This window comes from Somniosus microcephalus, chromosome 8 (genome assembly GCF_052327205.1).
Source record: "Somniosus microcephalus isolate GS21.2 chromosome 8, FLI_Smic_1.0, whole genome shotgun sequence".
NCBI lineage: Eukaryota > Metazoa > Chordata > Chondrichthyes > Squaliformes > Somniosidae > Somniosus > Somniosus microcephalus.
This window is the reverse complement of record NC_140994.1, coordinates 44,055,567-44,076,754: the sequence shown is the minus strand read 5'-3', so window position 1 is coordinate 44,076,754 and position 21,188 is coordinate 44,055,567. Positions and strand designations below refer to the sequence as shown.

General features: G+C 46.3%; 1 protein-coding gene across 1 annotated transcript in view; it reads right to left on the bottom strand.

Annotated features, from left to right (window-relative positions):
- Positions 1 to 4,732: 4,732 nt before the first annotated feature.
- fank1 (fibronectin type III and ankyrin repeat domains 1) overlaps positions 4,733 to 21,188 on the bottom strand; it is an 81,325-nt gene continuing 64,869 nt past the window's right edge. The window contains exons 6-11 of the mRNA XM_085996131.1: positions 14,976 to 15,041; positions 14,551 to 14,716; positions 13,325 to 13,468; positions 8,933 to 9,010; positions 5,018 to 5,062; positions 4,733 to 4,902 (exon numbers count right to left, since the gene is read on the bottom strand). Of these exons, the coding sequence (XP_085852257.1) occupies positions 4,828 to 4,902; positions 5,018 to 5,062; positions 8,933 to 9,010; positions 13,325 to 13,468; positions 14,551 to 14,716; positions 14,976 to 15,041 (574 nt within the window). The 3' untranslated portion in view covers positions 4,733 to 4,827. The remainder of the gene's footprint in view (positions 4,903 to 5,017; positions 5,063 to 8,932; positions 9,011 to 13,324; positions 13,469 to 14,550; positions 14,717 to 14,975; positions 15,042 to 21,188) is intronic.

Sequence of the window (21,188 nt, the reverse complement as noted above, 5' to 3'; positions counted from 1 at the left end):
TTCCCTTTGTGTCATTAGTTATTTCATGCATCATCATGCTTTAATCCTTTGAGATCACACTCGTAAGTTTATAACAAAATAAAGAACAGAATTACATTTATTCAGTAGTAGAAAGGAGGTACTGCAAGAATCTCTCCTACCATATGTGACAGTTACATTTATGAAATATTTATTGATATTTCCACTTGCTGCATTCTTGTAAAAATTTGAGTGTCTGCCACCACATGGTTCCTTGAAGAGCATTAAGAATGATCGTGCAAGACAAAGAAGGAAGCCAAGACTGTTTTAACTTTCCTCATAAGCAGCAACCTACTAAATAAAATAGCTGGAATTGGGAGTTGTTACTCATAAGCCAACACTCTCACTTTTTATTTTGACTTTCAATTGGTCTTGCAAATCTAACAGCGGAGTTAGATTTTTAAACCAGCTTCATAACAACCTATTGGAATATAATCCACTGTAGTGAAGCAAGTAGTTCCGCATCAGTACTAAAATTTACAAGTTGCAATCATTATTAATAGCTTTTAGCTAGAGCATCAGGAGTGTAGGTAAAGTACTTAGGGGGAAAAATTCCCCATGAGGGCCGTTTGGGGCGCTAAGTGAAAAATGTTTGGAAAGTTACTGCCAGGTCCTAACTTTTTCAAACATTTGTTAAATTCCCTCTTTTTGCTCCAAGAGGGAAGTGGAGCGCTAAATCAAGCGTTCCACTTGCCTGTTGGAGCGCAGGAGGTGGGGAATGTCCCGATCCGGGGCGATGTGGGCGCTGCCGCGTTGCAGGGGCTCTTCCCTGCATTAAAGCGAAGGGCCCCACGCTGCGAGCTCTGCCGGTTTCATTGTAGATTTCTGGGCCACCGGGGAACGGGAGTGCCGCACGATCAGCCCAGTGCTCAAGCAGAGTGCCGGGCTGAGCGATCATGGCACGGGTGACGCGACCGGTGGCCGAAAGTTTAAAAAAATTTAAATCGGCCTTTAAGTTGCGCCCTGCGAGCGGCTGGCCTCACTGTTTGCGACCCCTGCAGCAGTCGGTAACATCGCCCGGCGGTGCTGTGGGGCGCGAGTGCAAAATTTTCTCCCGGGGGGTTGCACCCAGAGATGATGGCCCGTATTTTCCGATCCCTATGGGTGTGTACGCGCTGTGTACACACCCATAGGGACCTCGCAAGTGCCGGTTTCAGGCATGCAAAGCGCATGCACTGAAAACTGGTATTTCCGATCTGTCAAGAATCCTCTTGACAGATTGGACGCCTGCCTTAGAGAAGGCCTCTACGGGGGGAGAGTTCCGCTTTCTGCAGAACCTCCTTCCGCTGAAAACCCTTAGAAATCCTACGCCTGGTAAAAGCAGGCGTATGGCCTGCTTTTACCAGCATAAGAGTTTTAAAAAGTTTAAAGAAAATATTTCACTCAATTATAATTTTAAAATACTTTTAAAAAAGGTACGTTTATTTTTTGCCCCGTAAAAAACTTTAAATTACATTTTTGTTTAAAATATTTATTTTAATGTCATTTTAACTAATTTTTGAAACATTTGTGTTTTTAAATTTATTTAATGTTTTGATGTCTTTTTGGGGTGATCTCCATTCATATATTTGACAGGTCTAAGCTGTCAAATGTATGAAGGGCGATTCCCTTCTCCCATTGGTTCCCCATGGCCACGTGATCCCAGGGACGCTTGCGAACCACATGCACCCCTGGGATACATGGGCCCTGCGCATTTTGTCCTGGACAGGCCCAGGAGCGGAAATGGCCGAACCTCTGGAGCCCTCAGGTAAGGGCGCAGATTTTTCCAGATCGGAGGCCTCTGCATGCAGGAAGCCTCCGATCAGAAAATATGGGCTGATGTCATGATCTCCGGGCGCAGAAGATCGGGGCGATACCCGGTAGCACCGCTGCTAACCTCCCGCGGAATTTCACGGGAGGTGCGGTTATCGCCTGGGGGGCAAAAGCCATTTACGCCCCGTTAGCACTTCCCACCGGAGGCACAAACAAGGGGAACTTTGCCTCCTTAGCCTGTTATGTCTCCTATAGAACGAATCTTGGGGGGCGATGTTACCGACTGCTGCAGGGGTCACGAACAGTGAGGCTGGCCCTCACGGGGTGCAACTTAAAGGTGTGGTGAGGGGCCGGCCAAAAAAAAAATCCCCATTTAAAAAAATTAAAATTTTCAGCCACCGGACCTGCTCCCACTCCCTGGTAGCCCAGAAATCTACAATGAAACCTGCAGAGCTCACAGCGTGGGGCCCTTCCCTTTAATGCAGGGAAGAGCCCCTGCAACGTGGCAGCGCCACATGTGGCCACAAGTGGCGCTGCTGAGCACATCGCCCTGGATCAGGACATTCCCCGTCTCTTGCACTCCAGGAGGCAAGTGGAACGCTTGATTTAGCGCTCCGCTTCCCTCTTTCTTGGAGCAAAAAGAGGGAATTTAACAAATGTTTGAAAAGGTTAGCACCTGGCACTAACTTTCCAAACATTTTTCACTTAGCGGCCCTCTCGGGGAATATCTCCCTCTTAATGCTTTAAAAAAAAAACTCAACCCTTTATGCTCAGAATACTGAACCATAAATAGAATAAAATGCTAAGCTCTTTTGTCTCCTGTAACCTGAATCCTAAAAAAAAGTACTAGTCTTTTACGTCTCTTGTATACTGAATCCTAAAATAAGATACTTAGCTGTTTCTGAATCCTGTATGCAGAAACCGGATACAAAGTAGAAGTAAAAAGCAAATCATGAATGCTACAAATCTGAAATAAAAACAGAAAATGCTGGAAATGCACAGCAAGTCAATCAACATATTAAAACTGAGAGGGTAGCACTAATCCACACATATGTATCGTAAAAACTGTATCATAGGGTTGAATTTTCCAGGATGGTAGCGGGCAAGATCAGCGGTGGGTCGGGTGGGAAAGTTGTTACTTTTGACGGCGGGTCAGGAACCCGCTGTCATCTTGCTCCCACGTGCCTTTCCCCCAAGCACGTCTGTCACCGTGGAGCCGACCCGACCTGCAGCGGTGGGGGACCCAATTGAAATAATTATGAGGTACTTTACAGGCACTTAAGAGCCTTTTCTCCCATACTTTTTTAATTTCAGCATAGCCATGGGATTCACGCAGCTCGGGAACCACGTCTGTCAACCTGAGGCGTGAGTTCCGTGGTCACTGCTCCAGCTGATTACTTGACAGCATGGAAAACAAACCAAAATAAAAACATGTTGATTACTTCAGCTAACAGATTGATGGGGATTCTGTTCTACTTGAAAAGCTGCTGGTAAATGTTAATTCAGAAATTCCTGAAGGGAATGTAAGTGCTACCCTGGATGGTGAGGGAAATACATTTTTCATTGGCCATTCTTGGTTGTTGCATTCCAACTCCAACAGTAATTGCAGTGAATTGGTCTGCACTATAAAAAATGACATATACTATTTAAATAAATTTTTGTGTTGTTTCTGGTCAGGTTTTTCTCACAGTATACTGTGATTGTCCAGTTACAGATTAAATCAAGTCATCAACTGTAACAATTTCATTCTCATCACTTATTCCACTGGTTCAATTTGCTTTCAGTCCCTGAATATAACTAATTTAATTTTTCAGTCTGAGACTTTAGGGTTAATTTCTGCAGAGGTTCTTTCACTTGTCCATTGTTAACTTCAACAGAAGAGCTGCAGAAATCCCAGAAACACATTGTAAGCACCATTTACATTGTCAGGGATTCCGCAGCTCTTCTGCTGAACTTGCATAAGATTGTAAATCCACCCCTTTACAATTACTTTTTAAATCTGCTTAATTTTATGTATTACTTATACACATACATCTTTTATTTGTACCAGTTACTGGTACAAAAGTCTATAGATATGTGGCTAAAGCACCAATAACTTCCCAATTAATGTAATTTTTTACTTATGTTCTTGATCGGATTTGTAGATGGCGTCATATTACTTAATGATAATATTTAAATATTTCTTTTGTCACTCATATAGAACTTTTATTTTATTGTACACCCACTATGTTAGATTAAACTTAACATTTAATGTAGCCATGATCCCTTTAAGGAGCCTGGCTTAAAATGCGTCATGAATGATGACACCAGACCCGCTCCATCTCATTGGGCCGGGTAACGCGCTGGGCGGGCTTAATATGCCTTATTAAGGCAAGTTCATTTTCTACAGCGGGATGGAGCCAGCAGCGGGGTCGCGACCCGCTACGGACACCGCCTGCACCGGACCCGCCCAGGTAAGGAAAATTCCGGCCATAGTGTCCCCAAATGCATTCAGTATAAAATGTCCTCATTTATTTGAAATTATGTGTAAATTTATATCAGTTTTTCTGTCAACTGATGATCTGCTCCGTACCTTCTTCTTAAATATCACTTAACACGTGATTAAAATTTGTCCCTAATCATATTTTCTACTTCCTAGTTCCAGAACACATTCCTTGTATTTTTAAAATACAAGTCCAACAAATGTCTTCATAATACATTACAACTGTGAGAAGCGCCTTGTTTAATATGGTTAAAAGCATTGTGGTGCACTATGTTGGAGCACCAGCTCAAGGGATGGTTGGAGGCAGATGTATCCCAGGCCACTGTTATGAGCCTCCTATCAGGCCCGCTTCAAAACTGCACTGGCAGAAGCAGGGCACACCCGTCCAACTCCTCATGGGCAACTGATGTGTAACCCAGACAGACCAGTAGAAAAAGAAAGGACTTTACATCCTCACAAAAAATTAGAGGGAATCCTGAAAAATATTCAGACATTTTAACACTAATAATTTATTACCAGTAACATTTCCAACTTGAGAAGCACAATTTAGTCAGTGAATACAAAGTGAATTGGAATTAGTTTGCCTTTGACCTTGGCCAAAGGCAATTTCTGTATTGTCTTCCAAACTCTTCAAGCAGACTGATCACATTCTATAGAATAGAAAGAATATAAACAGTACATCATTACATAAAGGCAAAAATTAACAATTATTGTGAAAATAAAATACTGATCCATCACTGAAGCAATAAAATTGATCACAATTACCTCTGTGCTAAAGGATTTGGCCATTTCCAGGACACTCATGCCATACTGGAATCAAACAGAGAGAGATATAAAGATCTGTATGTCTAAAAACTCATTCATATTGACATTTTTTCTATAGATACCATTTCTAACCTGCAGTGTTAACATACAAGATGCAACTGATTCAGATCTTAGGGGATATGTACACTCTTTAAACTTTAAAAAAAAACTGAAGTCTGTATTGATATGAAAAAACTTGATGTGTTGCACAAATATAGTAAGCTATTAGTTGTTAGTTATATATTTCTAATACATACAACAAAAATAACACTTTAATAACAGTGAGTATTTGAATAACGAAAGCTGATTGACCAAAATCAATTGCTGACTGAGGAAAGTTTAGTTCAACATTTATCTGACGTGATACTGGATGCAACCATAAGAACATAAGAAGTAGGAGCAGGAGTAGGCCATACGGCCCCTCGGGCCTGCTCCGCCATTCAATAGGATCATGGCTGATCCGAACCTAGACTCACGTCCACTTCCCTGCCCGCTCCCCGTAACCCCTAATTCCCTTATCAGCTAGGAAACTGTCTATCTCCGTTTTAAATTTATTTAATGTTGCAGCTTCCACAGCTCTCTGAGGTAGCAAATTCCATAGATTTACTACCCTCTGAGTGAAGAAGTTTCTCCTCATCTCAGTTTTGAAACGGCAGCCCCTTATTCTAAGATTATGCCCCCTAGTTCTAGTCTCACCCATCAGTGGAAACATCCTCCCCGCATCCACCCGATCAAGCCCCCTCACAATCTTATATGTTTCGATAAGATCGCCTCTCATTCTTCTGAATTCCAATGAGTAGAGGCCCAACCTACTCAACCTTTCCTCATAAGTCAACCCCCTCATCTCCGGAATCAACCGAGTGAACCTTCTCTGAACTGCCTCGAGAGCAAGTATATCTTTTCTTAACTATGGAAACCAATACTGTACGCAGTATTCCAGGTGTGGCCTCACCAGTACCCTGTATAACTGAAGCAAGACTTCCCTGCATTTATACTCCATCCCCCTTGCAATAAAAGCCAAGATTCCATTGGCCTTCCTGATCACCTGCTGTACCTGCATACTAACCTTCTGTGTTTCATGCACCAGGACCCCCAGATCCCTTTGTACTGTAGCACTTTGCAGTTTCTTTCCATTTAGATAATAACTTGCTCTTTAATTTTTATGCCAAAGTGCATAACCTCACACTTTCCAACATAATATTCCACCTGCCAAATTTCTGCCCACTCACTTAGCCTGTCTATGTCCTTTTGCAGGTTTTTTATGTCCTCCTCACTCACTGCTTTCCCTCCCATCTTTGTATCGTCAGCAAACTTGGATACGTTGCACTTGGTCCCCTCCTCCAAATCATTAATATAGATTGTAAAGAGTTGGGGTCCCAGCACTGATCCCTGCGGAACACCATTAGTTACTGATTGCCAACCCGAGAATGAACCATTTATCCCAACTCTCTGTTTTCTGTTAGATAGCCAATCTTCCACCCATGCCAGTATATTACCCCCAATCCCGTGATTTTTTATCTTGTGCAGTAATCTTTTGTGTGGCACCTTGTCAAATGCCTTTTGGAAGTCCAAATACACCACATCCACTGGTTCCCCTTTATCCACCCTGTTTGTTACGTCCTCAAAGAATTCGAGCAAATTTGTCAAGCATGATTTCCCCTTCATAAAACCATGCTGACTCTGTCCGATTAAATTATGCTTATCCAAATGTCCTGTTACTGCTTCCTTAATTATGGACTCCAACATTTTACCAACCACAGATGTTAGGCTAACTGGTATATAGTTTCCAGCCTTTTGTCTACCTCCCTTTTTAAATAAGGGTGTTACATTAGCAGTTTTCCAATCTGCTGGGACCTTTCCTGAATCCAGGGAGTTTTGGAAAATCACCACCAATGTATCCGCAATCCCTACCGCTACTTCTCTCAAGACCCTAGGATGTAAGTCATCAGGTCCAGGGGATTTATCCGCCTTAAGTCCCATTATCCTACTGAGTACCATCTCCTTAGTGATTTTAATTGTGTTTAGCTCCTCCCCCCCTATAGCCCCCTGTTTGTCCAGTGTTGCGATATTTTTAGTGTCCTCTACTGTAAAGACTGATACAAAATATTTGTTCAGCATTTTTGCCATCTCCATATTCCCCACTACTAATTTCCTGGTCTCGTCCTCTAAGGGACCAACATTCACTTTAGCCACCCTTTTTCTTTTTATATAACTGTAGAAACTCTTGCTATCTGTTTTTATATTTTTTGCTAGTTTACTTTCATAATCTATCTTCCCTTTCTTAATTAATCTTTTAGTTATTCTTTGCTGGCTTTTAAATGCTTCCCAATCTTCTATCCTCCCACTAGATTTGGCTACTTTATATGCCCTTGTTTTCAGTCGGATACTATCCTTTATTACTTTACTTAGCCACGGATGGCTGTCTTTTCTTTTATGCCCCTTTTTCCTCTGGAATATATTTTTCTTGCAAGTTGTGAAATATCTCCTTGAATGTACACCACTGCTCCTGTACCGTCTTACACCTTAATCTATTTTCCCAGTCCACTTTAGTCAACTCTGCTCTCATACCTTCATAGTCTCCTTTATTTAAGCTTAGTACGCTGGTTTGAGATCCAACTCTCTCACCCTTCAACTGAATTTGGAATTCAACCATGTTATGGTCACTCATTCCAAGGGGATCCTTTACTAGGACATTTTTTATTAATCCTGTCTCATTACACAGGACCAGATCTAAGATTGCCTGCCCCCTGGTTGGTTCAGTAACATACTGCTCAAGGAACCCGTCCCTAATGCACTCTATGAACTCTTCCTCAAGGCTTCCCTGCCCAATTTGATTTGTCCAGTCAATATGAAAATTAAAATCTCCCATGATTATAGCTGCTCCCTTATTACAAGCCCCAACTATTTCCTGATTTATACTCCAACCAATAGAGTTGCAACTGTTAGGAGGCCTATAGACTACGCCCACTAGTGACTTTTCCCCCTTAATATTCCTTATCTCCACCCAAACTGTTTCACTATCCTGATCCTTTGACCCAATATCATTTCTCACTATTGCAGTGATTCCATCCTTTATTACCATAGCCACAAGCAAATGACAGGGAATGAGTGTTTCCAGCTTTTTTTTCCATTTAAAAAAAGTACAAAAAAGCCTAGTATTGAAATTTAAGGATACTGGCAAATTAAGAGCAATTTTAAAAACTAAGATACTCAATGGCTAAAATCCACAGGGCCAAAGTCCATCAGGAACCTCTGCTGGTGACCTGGGCAGAGAATACGGCGTAAGTGGAATGCTCCCCAATTTAAATATGGCTTGCGGACAATCATGCCACTATGGGAGAACACCAGAAGTGAGGGTGGCAAATGTCCACACTGCTTGACTGCATGCCAGCACCACTGGCCCAGAAGAGGCCAAACAGAGCCCCCATCGATCCTTTTATAAAGGGACTGAAAAGATCTAAACATTTTGTTAAAACTTCAGAAATCCAACCAGGTCCCAGGCCTGCACCAACAGGTAGGTCCCACATCTGCCAATACCCTTCTATTCATCCGGAATACCAGCCTACAAGTGGATTCCCAGCCAGGGCCAGGGAAAGCCAGCCTGGGAGCCCCTTTCCCCTGGCCACACCCCTTCTGATGCAGGGGACGAAAATTCTGCCCCAACTAAGCTCCTCAGAAACAGACGGTGGAGGCTGGGACCTGGCATATCCACGTCCCAACTTATTTCCTGGGCGTTCTGTTGCCCTCTCAACCAACTTCATGGCAGAAGGCGTGTACCAGAAAGTCGGGGCCTCAATATTCAGTCTCTTATCATGTAATCCCTCTTCCCAAGAGAGGCTGTCTATTTAAAGCATGAACACAGCTGTATTATAATACCTCATTTGTTACATAAGGATCAGCCCCATTTTCCAGCAGCAATCGGACTAGGTTATCATGGCTGTTGATCACTGCAACCTACAATTTTAAATAAATAGTAAAAAAAAGAAACCTGTGAAACTTCAAACATCACTGTGAAACTTCAAAGGTATAGTTAAGGACATGATTGACCAAACCAGATCTGGCCAGAACCTGATTTGGTAATTGGTGACCAGGCCAGGTCTGCACCAATTGCGGTCAAGACCTCAAATATGAAGAAACGAAGGTGGGCATTATACCAGGGAAGTGGTGAGGATAGGAGATTATGAGGGTCTGGGCATCAAAACTGGGATAGTGGCCCCATAGCAGGTGGATGGTCAGGAGAGGGAGTTGGGAACTAGAGTGGATGCTGCGTAGGGTGTTGTGGATAATTTTCACAGCACAGAGAGTGAATTTAGAGAGTTTGGGGCATTCAGGAGGATGTGGACAGCATGGGAAACAGGAGAGTTTACAGGGTGGGATTGAGTGAGGACAACAGCAAGGAGAAGTCTGAGGAGAGTAGGCAGGATAGATGAAGGTTTAGATGAAGGTCAAATCACTGAGGCTGAGGAATAATTCAGTACAAAGACCAAGGCTGAGATTTTGCTCACCTCGGCAGGTCCGGGGCGGGCGATGTCGGCTTGCGGCCACACTGCTGGCTCCATCCTGCTCTGGAAAATGAACTTACCTTATTGGGGCTTGTTAAGCCCGCCCAGCACGTTACCTGACCCAATTAGATGGAGCAGGTCTGGTGACGTCATTCATGACGTGTCTTGAGCCGGTTTCCTTAAAGGGACCATGGCCACCTTACTTTTGACGTTTGTGCTGTCAGCGTTCTACAGCATTGAAGTGCTGCACACACTGACAATCACTGCACAGAGGTGCAGGGCTGCACCTAGGTTCTCCCATGACTCCCTCCATATACTTATGGAGGGAATCACAACCGCAGGGAGGTTCTCTTCCCTTCCAATGGGCAGAAGAGACCTTCCTCAGGAGACCAACACAGCCCGGTTGCGCATTGCACAGGAGGTCATAAGCAGGGATGTCGTCAGGAGGATCTGGGTGCAGTGGCGCAAACCTTTCAATGATCTCATTAGATCATGAAACGTTAGTACAAAGCCACACTCACCTTCATCCTCCTGTGCCTCTCATTACATCCCCATCACTCTGCCTTCCCTACCCCTGCACATCCTTACCCACACCAACTTACCTTGCACCACCACCCATCCCTCTCTCTCTCTATTTACATTATCACATCCCCATCTCACTAGCCACCCCTCACACTCACCCTCATCCTAGACACTTGGGTGTTTTATCCAATGTTCATGTAAAGTTTCTGTTAATATGCTGTCAAACATTGAAACCTTTATTTTCAACTCTTTCCGTTCTTGGACAGATTTGTGTGCACCTTTAGAAGTGGCTTAGTGAGTTGCAGTGAATGGTGAGACATAACGGCACCCCCGCAATGGTGATGAGTATGAAAGGAATGGCTTGGGCATTATATGGATGCTTTATGGTGTTGATGTGGGGTGATGCCAACCTGGCGCGTCATGTGGAAAGTGGAAAGCCTGCAGAATCTGTACTGGAAATGGACGGAGAAACAGCTTGTGGCTGAGGAAAGTGAGGATCTGTCAGGTGGGAGCTCTTACTGTACATTTGAAGCTGTCAACTAATCAGCTGGAGCAATGGCCATTGAATTCACGCCTCAGGTTGACAGCCGTGGTCCCCGAACAGTGTGGTTCCCATGGTCATGCAGTTAAAGTCAAAAGGTAAGTTAAAAAACCCTGTTAAGTATCTGTCAACTAGATGCTAATGATTTTAATTGGATCCCCCGCCGCTGCCGGTCAGGTCTACTCAGTGTTGACAAACCCAACATTGGGAAAGGTGCGTTGCGGCAGGTTGACAGCAGGTTCCCAACCCACTGTAAAAAAAAAACATTTTCCCACCCGCTGATGTCGCCCGCTAACCCCTCACAAAATCTCGGCCTAAGGTGAGGAAAACAGGGTGAAACTTTCAGCAAGAAAGTCACCAGGAGGCTTTGGAGGGTGATAGTGAGGTTTTAATGCTGCACACACTCATTAGGTTAAAACTACCATATCCAAATCACCGTCAAAGAGAAAGTGGCATGTTTGAAAGTCCATACAGGCAAAATATTTCTAGGCTTTTCAAAGCAGTAGGAACAATCTTTGATTAATTTTCTGCATTTTATAACACAATTAGTCTACAGATCACTGGAAGCAGGGAGCAGTACAAGTACAAACAAAACTTTCAGAAACTCCTAAGAAACCAAAAGGAAAGATGAGCCCATTCAACTGTTAATTGCAAAATTCTGTTTTGTTCAAATTCTTTCCATGTCCTGTTTCTCTTACACCTATCTCATTACAAATGCTTACATGCAGTTGGGAGGTGTGCACATCCTGTTTGTGAGTGAGAAATTCAGTTTAACATTTAAAACATTAATGTGACTTGTTGGCAACAAGATTAAAACTTGTGGTTCTTCGTCATCATCCTTAGTGGAGCAGTCAGTTCTTGTGTGTGTGTGTCTGAAGCATTGGACCATTGATTGCTGTGCTCCCCACTATCAATTCCCTCAAAGTAATCATTGTCCTGTTAATCATGTGGTTACTGTTCAAATGTTGTCAAAATTGTTAACAGCTACAGCCTGAGTTAACATGGTTTTAGTGGGTACAAGTGTTCACAAGATTGCAAGTTACTTACGGATGAAGAAGGCCATTCGACCCTTTTTAATACATCCATCCAGAACAACTCTACAGTCCCCCCAGTGCTGCATCTAGTTGTTTTTTAATTGATTCCAGGGCGTTCACCTGCACCACTCTGCTCAGCAGTCCATTCCAAGTATCGATCACACTCTGCGTGAAGAAGAACCTCCTGATATCAGTCCTAAAGTTAGCTTTTACTAGTTGGAATCTGTGTCGTCTTGTTCTACTTCCACAGTTTCATTCTGGATTAACATTTAAATGGAGGTTCAGTGGGCCTTCTTCTGCTGCTCCTGCTGGTCCCTTGGGTTAGTGGGATTGGAACAGAAGGCAGGGAAATCAGCCAGGTTACCAGGCTCTGCCACTCCACCATAATTTACATGTGGTATGGCAGTGAAATGGCAGCCTTACCCACTGTGATTAGGGGAGGAAATTTTAGATCGGGCAGGGTGGTAGCAGTCTGATTTTCCTGGATTTTCTTCTGCTATATTGCCTGATTTGGGGCAGAATAGCAAAGGAAAATCCAGGCCAGGATCTCTGACACAACAATATTGCAGTTCCCTCTTTGTCATATGTTCCTTCCCTGGTGGATGAGGTACTTATTGCCATATTGAGTCTGGATACAAAAGGCTTTGGCCTAGAAATTCAGTGGCCTGCGCCACCAGTTTGCGCCCAAAGAGGGCTTTTGCGCCACTGTGCAAACCTACCGCGATATTTAGCGGGGCGCTAATGGCGGCGTTAGCCATTAGCGCTGCGCCGCCACCGATGACGTCATCGGTGTGCGCAGCGCCCCGCTATCGCCCCGCTGGCCATATTTGGTTGCTGCCGCGCCGGCCGCAAACATCGACCGGTACACGGGGCCTACCTGTGCCGGTACTAGGGCGAGTTAAGGTGGAGGTGCGGCCGGCTGCTTTTTCGGCGGCCGCCTGCCCGCACCTCCTTCCCCGGCCTCCTATACCCCCCCCCCCCCCGCGGCATTGCCGGCTGTTTCCAGAGAGCCCGGCACTTCTCCTTGGTGCCGGGCTCATTTGCCGGCACTCGCGAGCGGGGATCGCGCTGTTGCAGGCACCTCCCCCTTAAGAATGAGAGGAGGGCCTGCAGTACCGCAGGCTGCCGTCCCGCAGCGGGTGGCGCTGCGGCACTTTACACGCCGATATTCAGTTTCAGCGCCCCAAGCGGGGCGCCGAAACCTTTGTTTAGCGGCCGGCTTCCACTTGGGGCGCTGAAAGTGAATTTCCCGCTGGCGCAAGTGGCTCCGTGCGCAGCGGTAATTCTGGGCGCCCCTAACTGAATTTCTAGGCCTTTAGCTTCAAAACTTGTTATAGAGGATTCATCTTATTGAGGGCTCAGTTTCACATCAGTATATATGGGGCATCAGCGGGGATAATGTTTGTATAGGAGGAGGTATAGTATGCATCTTGAAATAGTATGAAGGTCTCTGATGAGGTATTACATATAACGCTCAGTATACCAACATTTTAGTGTGAGGGCCTCTGAGTATACATCGCGTGTGGCTTGCTACTAATATTGCAGTATGAAGATGTCTGTATTACGACTTCAGTGTGAGGTTGTCAGTATTACCATTGCAGCCTGAGGATGTCTGGGCTAACAGTGTGGTATGAGGTGCTGTACATCAGGAAAAAGCTCAAATTCCTACCATCAGTGGTGTTTTCCCCATTTTATCTTGGATATTCACATTTGCGCCTGCTTTAATTAAAAGAGAAGCAATCTCGGCATTGCCACTCAGGGCTGCAACTCGCATTAGTGGTGTCCACAGTGAGTATCCATCAGTCATGTCAACCTATTCATAATAAACAGAAGAAATACCACAGCAAGTATGTATGTCATATGAAAACATCCTTGGTTACTTTATTATGTAATACAGCCAGTGAGGACTGGTGATACTGGTGTAGGAAGAATAAGTTCAATACTCATCACATACGGGCATGGCGCATAAATCCAGCCGCCCTTCTATTACTTATTTTGGCAAGTTGCTTTCCCCTGTCACTTCTGAAAATTCTCTGCCATTGCAGCTCTACTGTTTGCTGCTTGGATGTTTGTAAGAGCAGTCTGGGGTGACGAGTCCACCGATTCTTCCTTCTGCCATGTCGGCACACCCTCGGCCACTCCAGAAGAGAACAGCTGAACATTCACTATGTGGTTCATTACAGGCACTACACGAAGGTACTGGTGCTACAATATGCTGTGCAATCAACTTGCCATTTTGATAGCTTTATTTATTGAAAATTATCTTAAATAATTTAAAATAAACACCAGGAAAAGTTCAACATTTGAATCAGCCATTACTCACACCTGGTGCCGAGTTCAAGTTGAATCCACACCAAGCTCAGACTCTGAAACTCTATGGTCACCAGTACGCTTGAAGTCAGGAAACAAGGTGCAGTATTTCCAGATGTGCTATTGCACTTTAACGTGTGGAAAGGGAAAACAGTGAATATTTTGGGTTAATGAGATAGGGCTAAGTTGGATACATGTTGTTTCTAATCAACCATTTTTGGGATGTATAAATTTTTATGGTCATGAAAATGTGGGATGTCAATGCTGAGGAGTGAAACTTTTTTTTTATCAACCGGTGAGACTATCAACTATTCCCAGCTCATGTATATCATAACTTAGAAAGAGAGGGAAAATCTCTCTATTCTCCACCAACTCAATGCTGTCCTACAGCTCCAGCAAAACACCCCCATAGTTCTCTTTTAATTTGACCTCTTTTGATGGCACCTTTACAATTTTAAATGAGAACTGCCACTTTTAGAGGAAATTAGAACAGTCATGTAGCAAAAACATGTGGAACAAATTAGGATTTTTATTGATTCCATTTGTTTAACAATTATAAAACTAGTTTTCTAATGAATTCCATACCTTGCAACCATCATTTATCATCCATTCAATCACATTGAGGTGTTCCCCATCTGTAGCCCAGTGCATGGCAGATGAACCGCCGTTGTCTCGGGCTTCCCACATAGCTCCAAATCTCCGAAGACATTTAACAACATCCAGGTGTCCAGCAAAACAGGCTAGCATTAAGCTGTAACGTGAGAAGAGAGGGTACAAATTCTGCCCAAAAATGTCACATATGGGTTTCTTTTCTTTCAAGTATTTTCCACATTTCAGAAACAGTATATTGAAGTCATGGTATCTAAAATTAAACTTGAAGATTAAAGCCATATTTTTTTACATATGATTCAACACAATCAGAATTTAATTCATCACTAGGCTAAACCAGGTTGTCAAACAATCTCCCTGATGACTTTCTACCATTTGCTTTAATCTTTATTTCACCTTACCTGTCTTTACCGCTGCCATTCTTCTGGTTAACATCAGCACCAAATGTTATCAGAATTGCCACTATCCTGGGGAGAGAAGTAAGTTGACAAGTATTTATTAGGATATTTATCATTGCTGAGGAGGTCATTTTTAGCAGCTACTACAGGACTAGTTGGATTTGCTTTTCCCTGCGTGCGCCCCAAATTAAGTTCTGTACTTGTTTCCCACTATGCAACCCATGTGCACTTCTTCACTGGATATTGAAATTAATTTGGCTCATAGTAGCTCCCTCCAGTATTGCAGCCGAGATGGTATAGATGCAGACAGCGCATACACAGTAAAGGTCCTCCATCCTCCACTTGTTGTTGCACTTTTGGTAAAACGTCTGGTGTTTGTTTCTTTCACATTGCAACACTTTTCCAAGTTGCTGGGCTCCGATCATTTCTTATCTCATTTCATCTTGCCCCTCCCAGTCAACCCTATCCAATCTCATCCCAGCTCAGCCCACACACCTTCCAGAACAAAGCAATCCACTTGATGGGCAGCCTGTGATGAAATATATGTCTTCATCAGCCCCTGTGTTTTACCTGCTTTGTATTGTGTGTACCGCCCCCTTTTTCCTATTGTGTGTATTGGCTACGCCCCTGTCTTTTGTCATATAAAGGTCTCAAGAGCTGTATGAGTCATTCTATCAGACGAACCCAATGTGGAAAGACCTGCAATGTTCTTAGTGATTAAAAGCCTTCAGTTGAATCCTTTAAACTCCTTGTCTTTGAGTTATTGATGGCACATCAATTTTAATCACTAAAACACCAAGATGGATCGACTCCTGAAACCAGAGCGCTTGGATCTGGACCCCCATGCCTCAGACGCAGCCACACAGTTCGGACACTGGTTCCAATGCTTTGAATTTTTAATCGCAAACTCATCCACCGCCATAGCAGCCGCAACCGCCACCGGAGACGTGAAACTGGGAATCCTGCGAAACTGGGTGAGCCATCGGGTCTCCCCTCTCATCCAAGATGCCACCAGCTACGGGGATGCCTGCACCATTCTGAAGGCCCACTACATGCGGCCAATAAACGAGGTGTACGCCAGGCATCTTCTGACTACCCGCATGCAGCGGCATGGTGAGTCACTAGAGGACTTCATGCTAAGCCTAAAAGTACTGGGCAGAGACGGTAACTGTAAGGCCGTGTCTGCCATCGTGTACACGGAGGAGCTGATCCGAGACTCCTTTATTGCGGGCCTCAGTTCAAATTACATTCGGCAGAAACTGTTTGAAAAGGAGGGACTGGACTTAAAACAGGCTATGGGCATAGCGCGATCGCTGGATATGGCCCAGAGGAACTCTGAATCCTGTTCCTCAGGCCACGTGGCCCACTCCGCCTCGTGCGCGCCGTGGGGGCCGCCATCTTGGAAGCCATCTTCACCTCCCAGGTCTCAGGCCAGCCCAGCACCATCGAAGCCCCAGCCCCCACCCAGGAGCCCCACTACTGCCGCGATGCATCGGGGCCCGAAATGCTACTTCTGCGGCCAGGACAAACACTCCAGGCATCTGTGCCCAGCGAAGGGCACCACCTGTTTTAAATGCGGGAAGAAAGGACATTTCAGCAAAGTCTGCAGAGGGAACCCCGCCTCCAACTCCACCACCGCCGCGTGCGCGCCGTGGGGGTGGCCATCTTGGACGCCATCTTGTCCACCCTCATGGAGTCCACCATCTTGCCCCGACTACACGGACCTCCAGGACCCACTGGTGGCCTCGATCACAGTGGATCAATCCAGGCCACATCCGTTGTCTAAATCGATGATGGACATAGAGGTAAACGGGAACAAGGTTAAATGCTTGATTGACTGCGGGAGCACCGAAAGCTTTATTCATCCTAGCCTGGTAAAACGACTTTCACTAACGATAGTCCCCACACAGGGCAAAATCGCCATGGCTGATAAGACTCATACCTCAAAAATTACAGGTTTCTGCGCGGTTATGTTGTCGGTAAAAGGCACTGATTACAGAGATTTTAAACTATTGATAATGCCAGATCTCTGTGTGAGCGTGATCTTGGGTCTGGACTTCCAGTGCCACCACCAAAGTATCACGCTTACCTACGGTGGGTCCCAGCCGCCCCTCACAGTGTGCGGTCTGGCTACCCTGAAGGTCAAGCCGCCCTCTCTGTTCGCCAACCTCGCACCCAACTGTCGACCCATAGCGACCAAGAGTAGGCAGTACAGCTGGGAGGATAGACGGTTCATTGCGTCGGAAGTAGAAAGACTCAAGCGGGAGGGTATCATCGAATGCAGTACCAGCCCGTGGCGCGCCCAGGTAGTAGTAGTTAAGGGTAGCGAAAAGAAGCGGATGGTGATAGATTATAGCCAGACGGTTAATCTATACACCCAGCTAGACGCCTACCCTCTGCCCCGCATAGCGAATATGGTTAACCAAATTGCGCAATACCGGGAGTTTTCCACCATCGACCTAAAATCGGCATACCACCAGCTCCCCATTAGGCCGGAGGACCGTCCATACACCGCCTTCGAGGCGAACGGATGCCTCTACCACTTCCTCAGAGTCCCCTTTGGGGTAACGAATGGGGTCTCGGTCTTCCAGCGGGAGATGGACCGCATGGTCGATGAGAACCAGTTAACAGCCACCTACCCATACCTAGATAACGTCACCATCTGCAGCCACGACCAGCAAGACCACGACTCGAACCTCGCGAGATTTCTGAAAACTGCCCTCAGACTCAATCTCACCTACAACGAGGATAAGTGTGTCTTTAGCACCACGCGCCTCTGTATCCTGGGCTGCGTGGTGGAAAACGGGGAAATCGGTCCGGACCCCGACCGATTGCGCCCCCTACGAGAGCTACCCCTACCAAACACTCCCAAGGCCCTGAAAAGGTGCCTGGGGTTCTTCTCCTATTACGCCCAATGGGTCCCCAATTATTCCGACAAGGCCCGTCCCCTCCTGAAATCAACGTCCTTCCCGCTCACGGCCGAGGCCCACGCCGCCTTCAACAGCATTAAACACGACATTGAGAAGGCCGCGCTGCAGGCAGTGGACGAAAACATCCCTTTCCAGGTCGAAAGCGATGCGTCCGACTTCGCTTCAGCTGCCACCTTCAACCAGGATGGGCGGCCCGTAGCCTTTTTCTCAAGAACCCTCCAAGGGCCCGAGATCAGGCACTCCTCGGTAGAGAAGGAGGCCCAGGCCATAGTGGAGGCAGTGCGGCACTGGAGGCACTACCTAGCCGGCAAACGCTTCACCCTGCTTACCGACCAGCGGTCGGTAGCCTTCATGTTTAACAACAAAGAGGGGGAAGATCAAGAACGACAAAATTCTCAGGTGGCGGATCGAACTCTCCACGTTTGAGTACGACATAGTATATAGGCCAGGGGCCCTCAACGAATCCCCCGACACCCTATCACGAGGGATGTGTGCCAGCATCCAGGGGGACAGGCTACAGGGCCTCCACAATGGCCTCTGCCACCCGGGGGTCACCCGGCTATTTCACTTTATAAAATCCCGTAACCTGCCCTATTCCATCGAGGAGGTCCGGTCTATGACCAGGGACTGCCGCACCTGTGCGGAATGCAAGCCCCGTTTTTACAGGCCCGACCGAGCCCACCTGATCAAAGCTACACGGCCATTCGAGCGCCTGAGCTTAGATTTCAAGGGACCACTCCCCTCCACCGACCGCAATGTGTACTTTCTCAACATTGTGGACGAGTACTCCCGCTTCCCATTCGCCTACCCCTGCCCAGACATGACCAGTGCCACGGTCATCAAGTGCCTCGGCAACCTGTTTTGCACGTTCGGCATGCCTAACTACATCCACACTGACAGGGGGGCGTCGTTCATGAGCGATGAACTGCGGCAATACCTGCTCTCGAAGGGGATAGCCACGAGCCGGACCACTAGTTATAACCCCCGGGGTAATGGGCAAGTGGAGAGGGAGAACGCGACAGTGTGGAAGGCGGTCACCTTAGCACTAAGGTCTAAAGGCCTCCCCACCTCCCGCTGGCAAGAGGTCCTCCCAGACGTACTCCACTCGATAAGGTCGCTACTGTGTACTGCTGCTAACGCCACTCCTCACGAGAAGATGTTTGTTTTTCCCCGCAAATCAACCTCAGGAGTGTCCCTACCCTCGTGGCTCTCCACCCCAGGGACAGTCCTATTACGGAAGCATGTGAGGGGCCACAAAACGGATCCCCTCGTGGAGGCAGTACACCTACTCCACGCAAACCCACAGTACGCGTACGTCAAGCACGCCGACGGGCGAGAGGACACCGTGTCCATAAAGGACCTCGCCTTGGCAGGAAGCGACGATGACCCATCACCACCACCCCCAGAAGAACCTCCACCATCCCCAGGCTCACCACCCCCAGAAGTACCTGCAACACCCCCAACACAGGAGGGCACCACGGACACCCGGTCGGAACCCGAGGTACTGTTGCGACGTTCAGGAAGGACTATCACACCCCCGGACAGACTAAATCTGTAGAAGGGGTGAATGTGATGAAATATATGCCTTCATCAGCCCCTGTGTTTTACCTGCTTTGTATTGTGTGTACCGCCCCCTTTTTCCTATTGTGTGTATTGGCTACGCCCCTGTCTTTTGTCATATAAAGGTCTCAAGAGCTGTATGAGTCATTCTATCAGACGAACCCGATGTGGAAAGACCTGCAATGTTCTTAGTGATTAAAAGCCTTCAGTTGAATTCTTTAAACTCCTTGTCTTTGAGTTATTGATGGCACATCACAGCCCATAAGAAATAGGAGCAGGAGTAGGCCATTTGGCCCCTCGAGCCTGCAATAAGACCATGGCTGATCTGATCTTGGCCTTAAGTCCACTTTTCTGCCTGTTCCCCATAACCCTTGACTCCCCTGTAGCTCAAATATCTGTCTATCTCAGCCCTTGAATATATTCACTGACTCCGCCTCCACAGCTCTCTGGGGTAGAGAATTCCAAAGATTCACAACCCTCAGAGAAGAAATTCCTCCTCATCTCCGTCCTTAAATGGGCGACCCTTATTCTGAAACTATGCCCCCTAGTTCTAGATTCCCCCAAGAGGGGAAACATCCTCTCAGCATCTACCCATGAGGTGCTGTGGGCCATCAGCAGTAGCAGAATTGTATTCCATCACAATCTATAACCTCATGGCCCAGCATATCCCTCACTCTACCATTACCATCAAGCCAGGGGATCAACCCTGGTTCAATAAGGAGTGTAGAAGAGCATGCCAGGATCAGCACCAGGTGTACCTAAAAATGCAGTACCATCCTGGGGAAGCTGCAACACAGGACTACATGCATGCTAAAAAGCGGAAGCAGCATGCTATAGACAGAGCTACGCGATCTCACAATCAACGGATCAGATCAAAGCTCTGCAGTCCTGCCACATCCAGTCGTGAATGGTGGTGGACCATTAAATGACTAATGGGAGGAGGAGGCTCCATGAATATCCACATCCTCAATGATGATGGAGCCCTGCACGTGAGTGCAAAAGGCTGAAGCATTTGCAACCATCTTCAACCAGAAGTGCCGAGTGGATGATCCATATTGGCCTCCTCCTGATGTCCCTACCATCACAGAAGCCAGTCTTCAGCCAATTCGAGTCACTCCACGTGACATCAAGAAACAGCTGAACACACTGGATACAACAAAGGCTATGGGCCCGAGAACATCCCGGCTGTCGTGCTGAAGACTTGTGCTCCAGAACTAGCCGCGCCTCTAGCCAAGCTGTTCCAGTACAGCTATAACACTAGCATCTATCCAACAATGTGGAAAACTGCCCAGGTATGACCTGTCCACAAAAAGCAGGAGAAATCCAATCTGGCTAATTACCGCCCCATCAGTCTACTCTCAATCGTCAACAAAGTGATGGAAGGTATCATCGATAGTGCTATTAAGCAGTACTTACTGACCAATAACCGGCTCGCTGAGGCCCAGTTTCGGTTCTGCCAGGACCACACAGCTCCAGACCTCATACAGCCTTGGTCTAAACATGGACAAAAGAGGTGAATTCCAGAGGTGAGGTGAGAGTGACTGCCCTTGACATCAAGACACCATTTGACTGAGTGTGACACCAAGGAGCCCTAGTAAAATTGAAGTCAATGGGAATCGGGGGGGAAAATGATCCACTGGCTGGAGTCATACCTAGCACAAAGGAAGATGGTTGTGGTGGTTGGAGGTCAATCATCACAGCCCCAGTACATCGCTGCAGCAGTGTC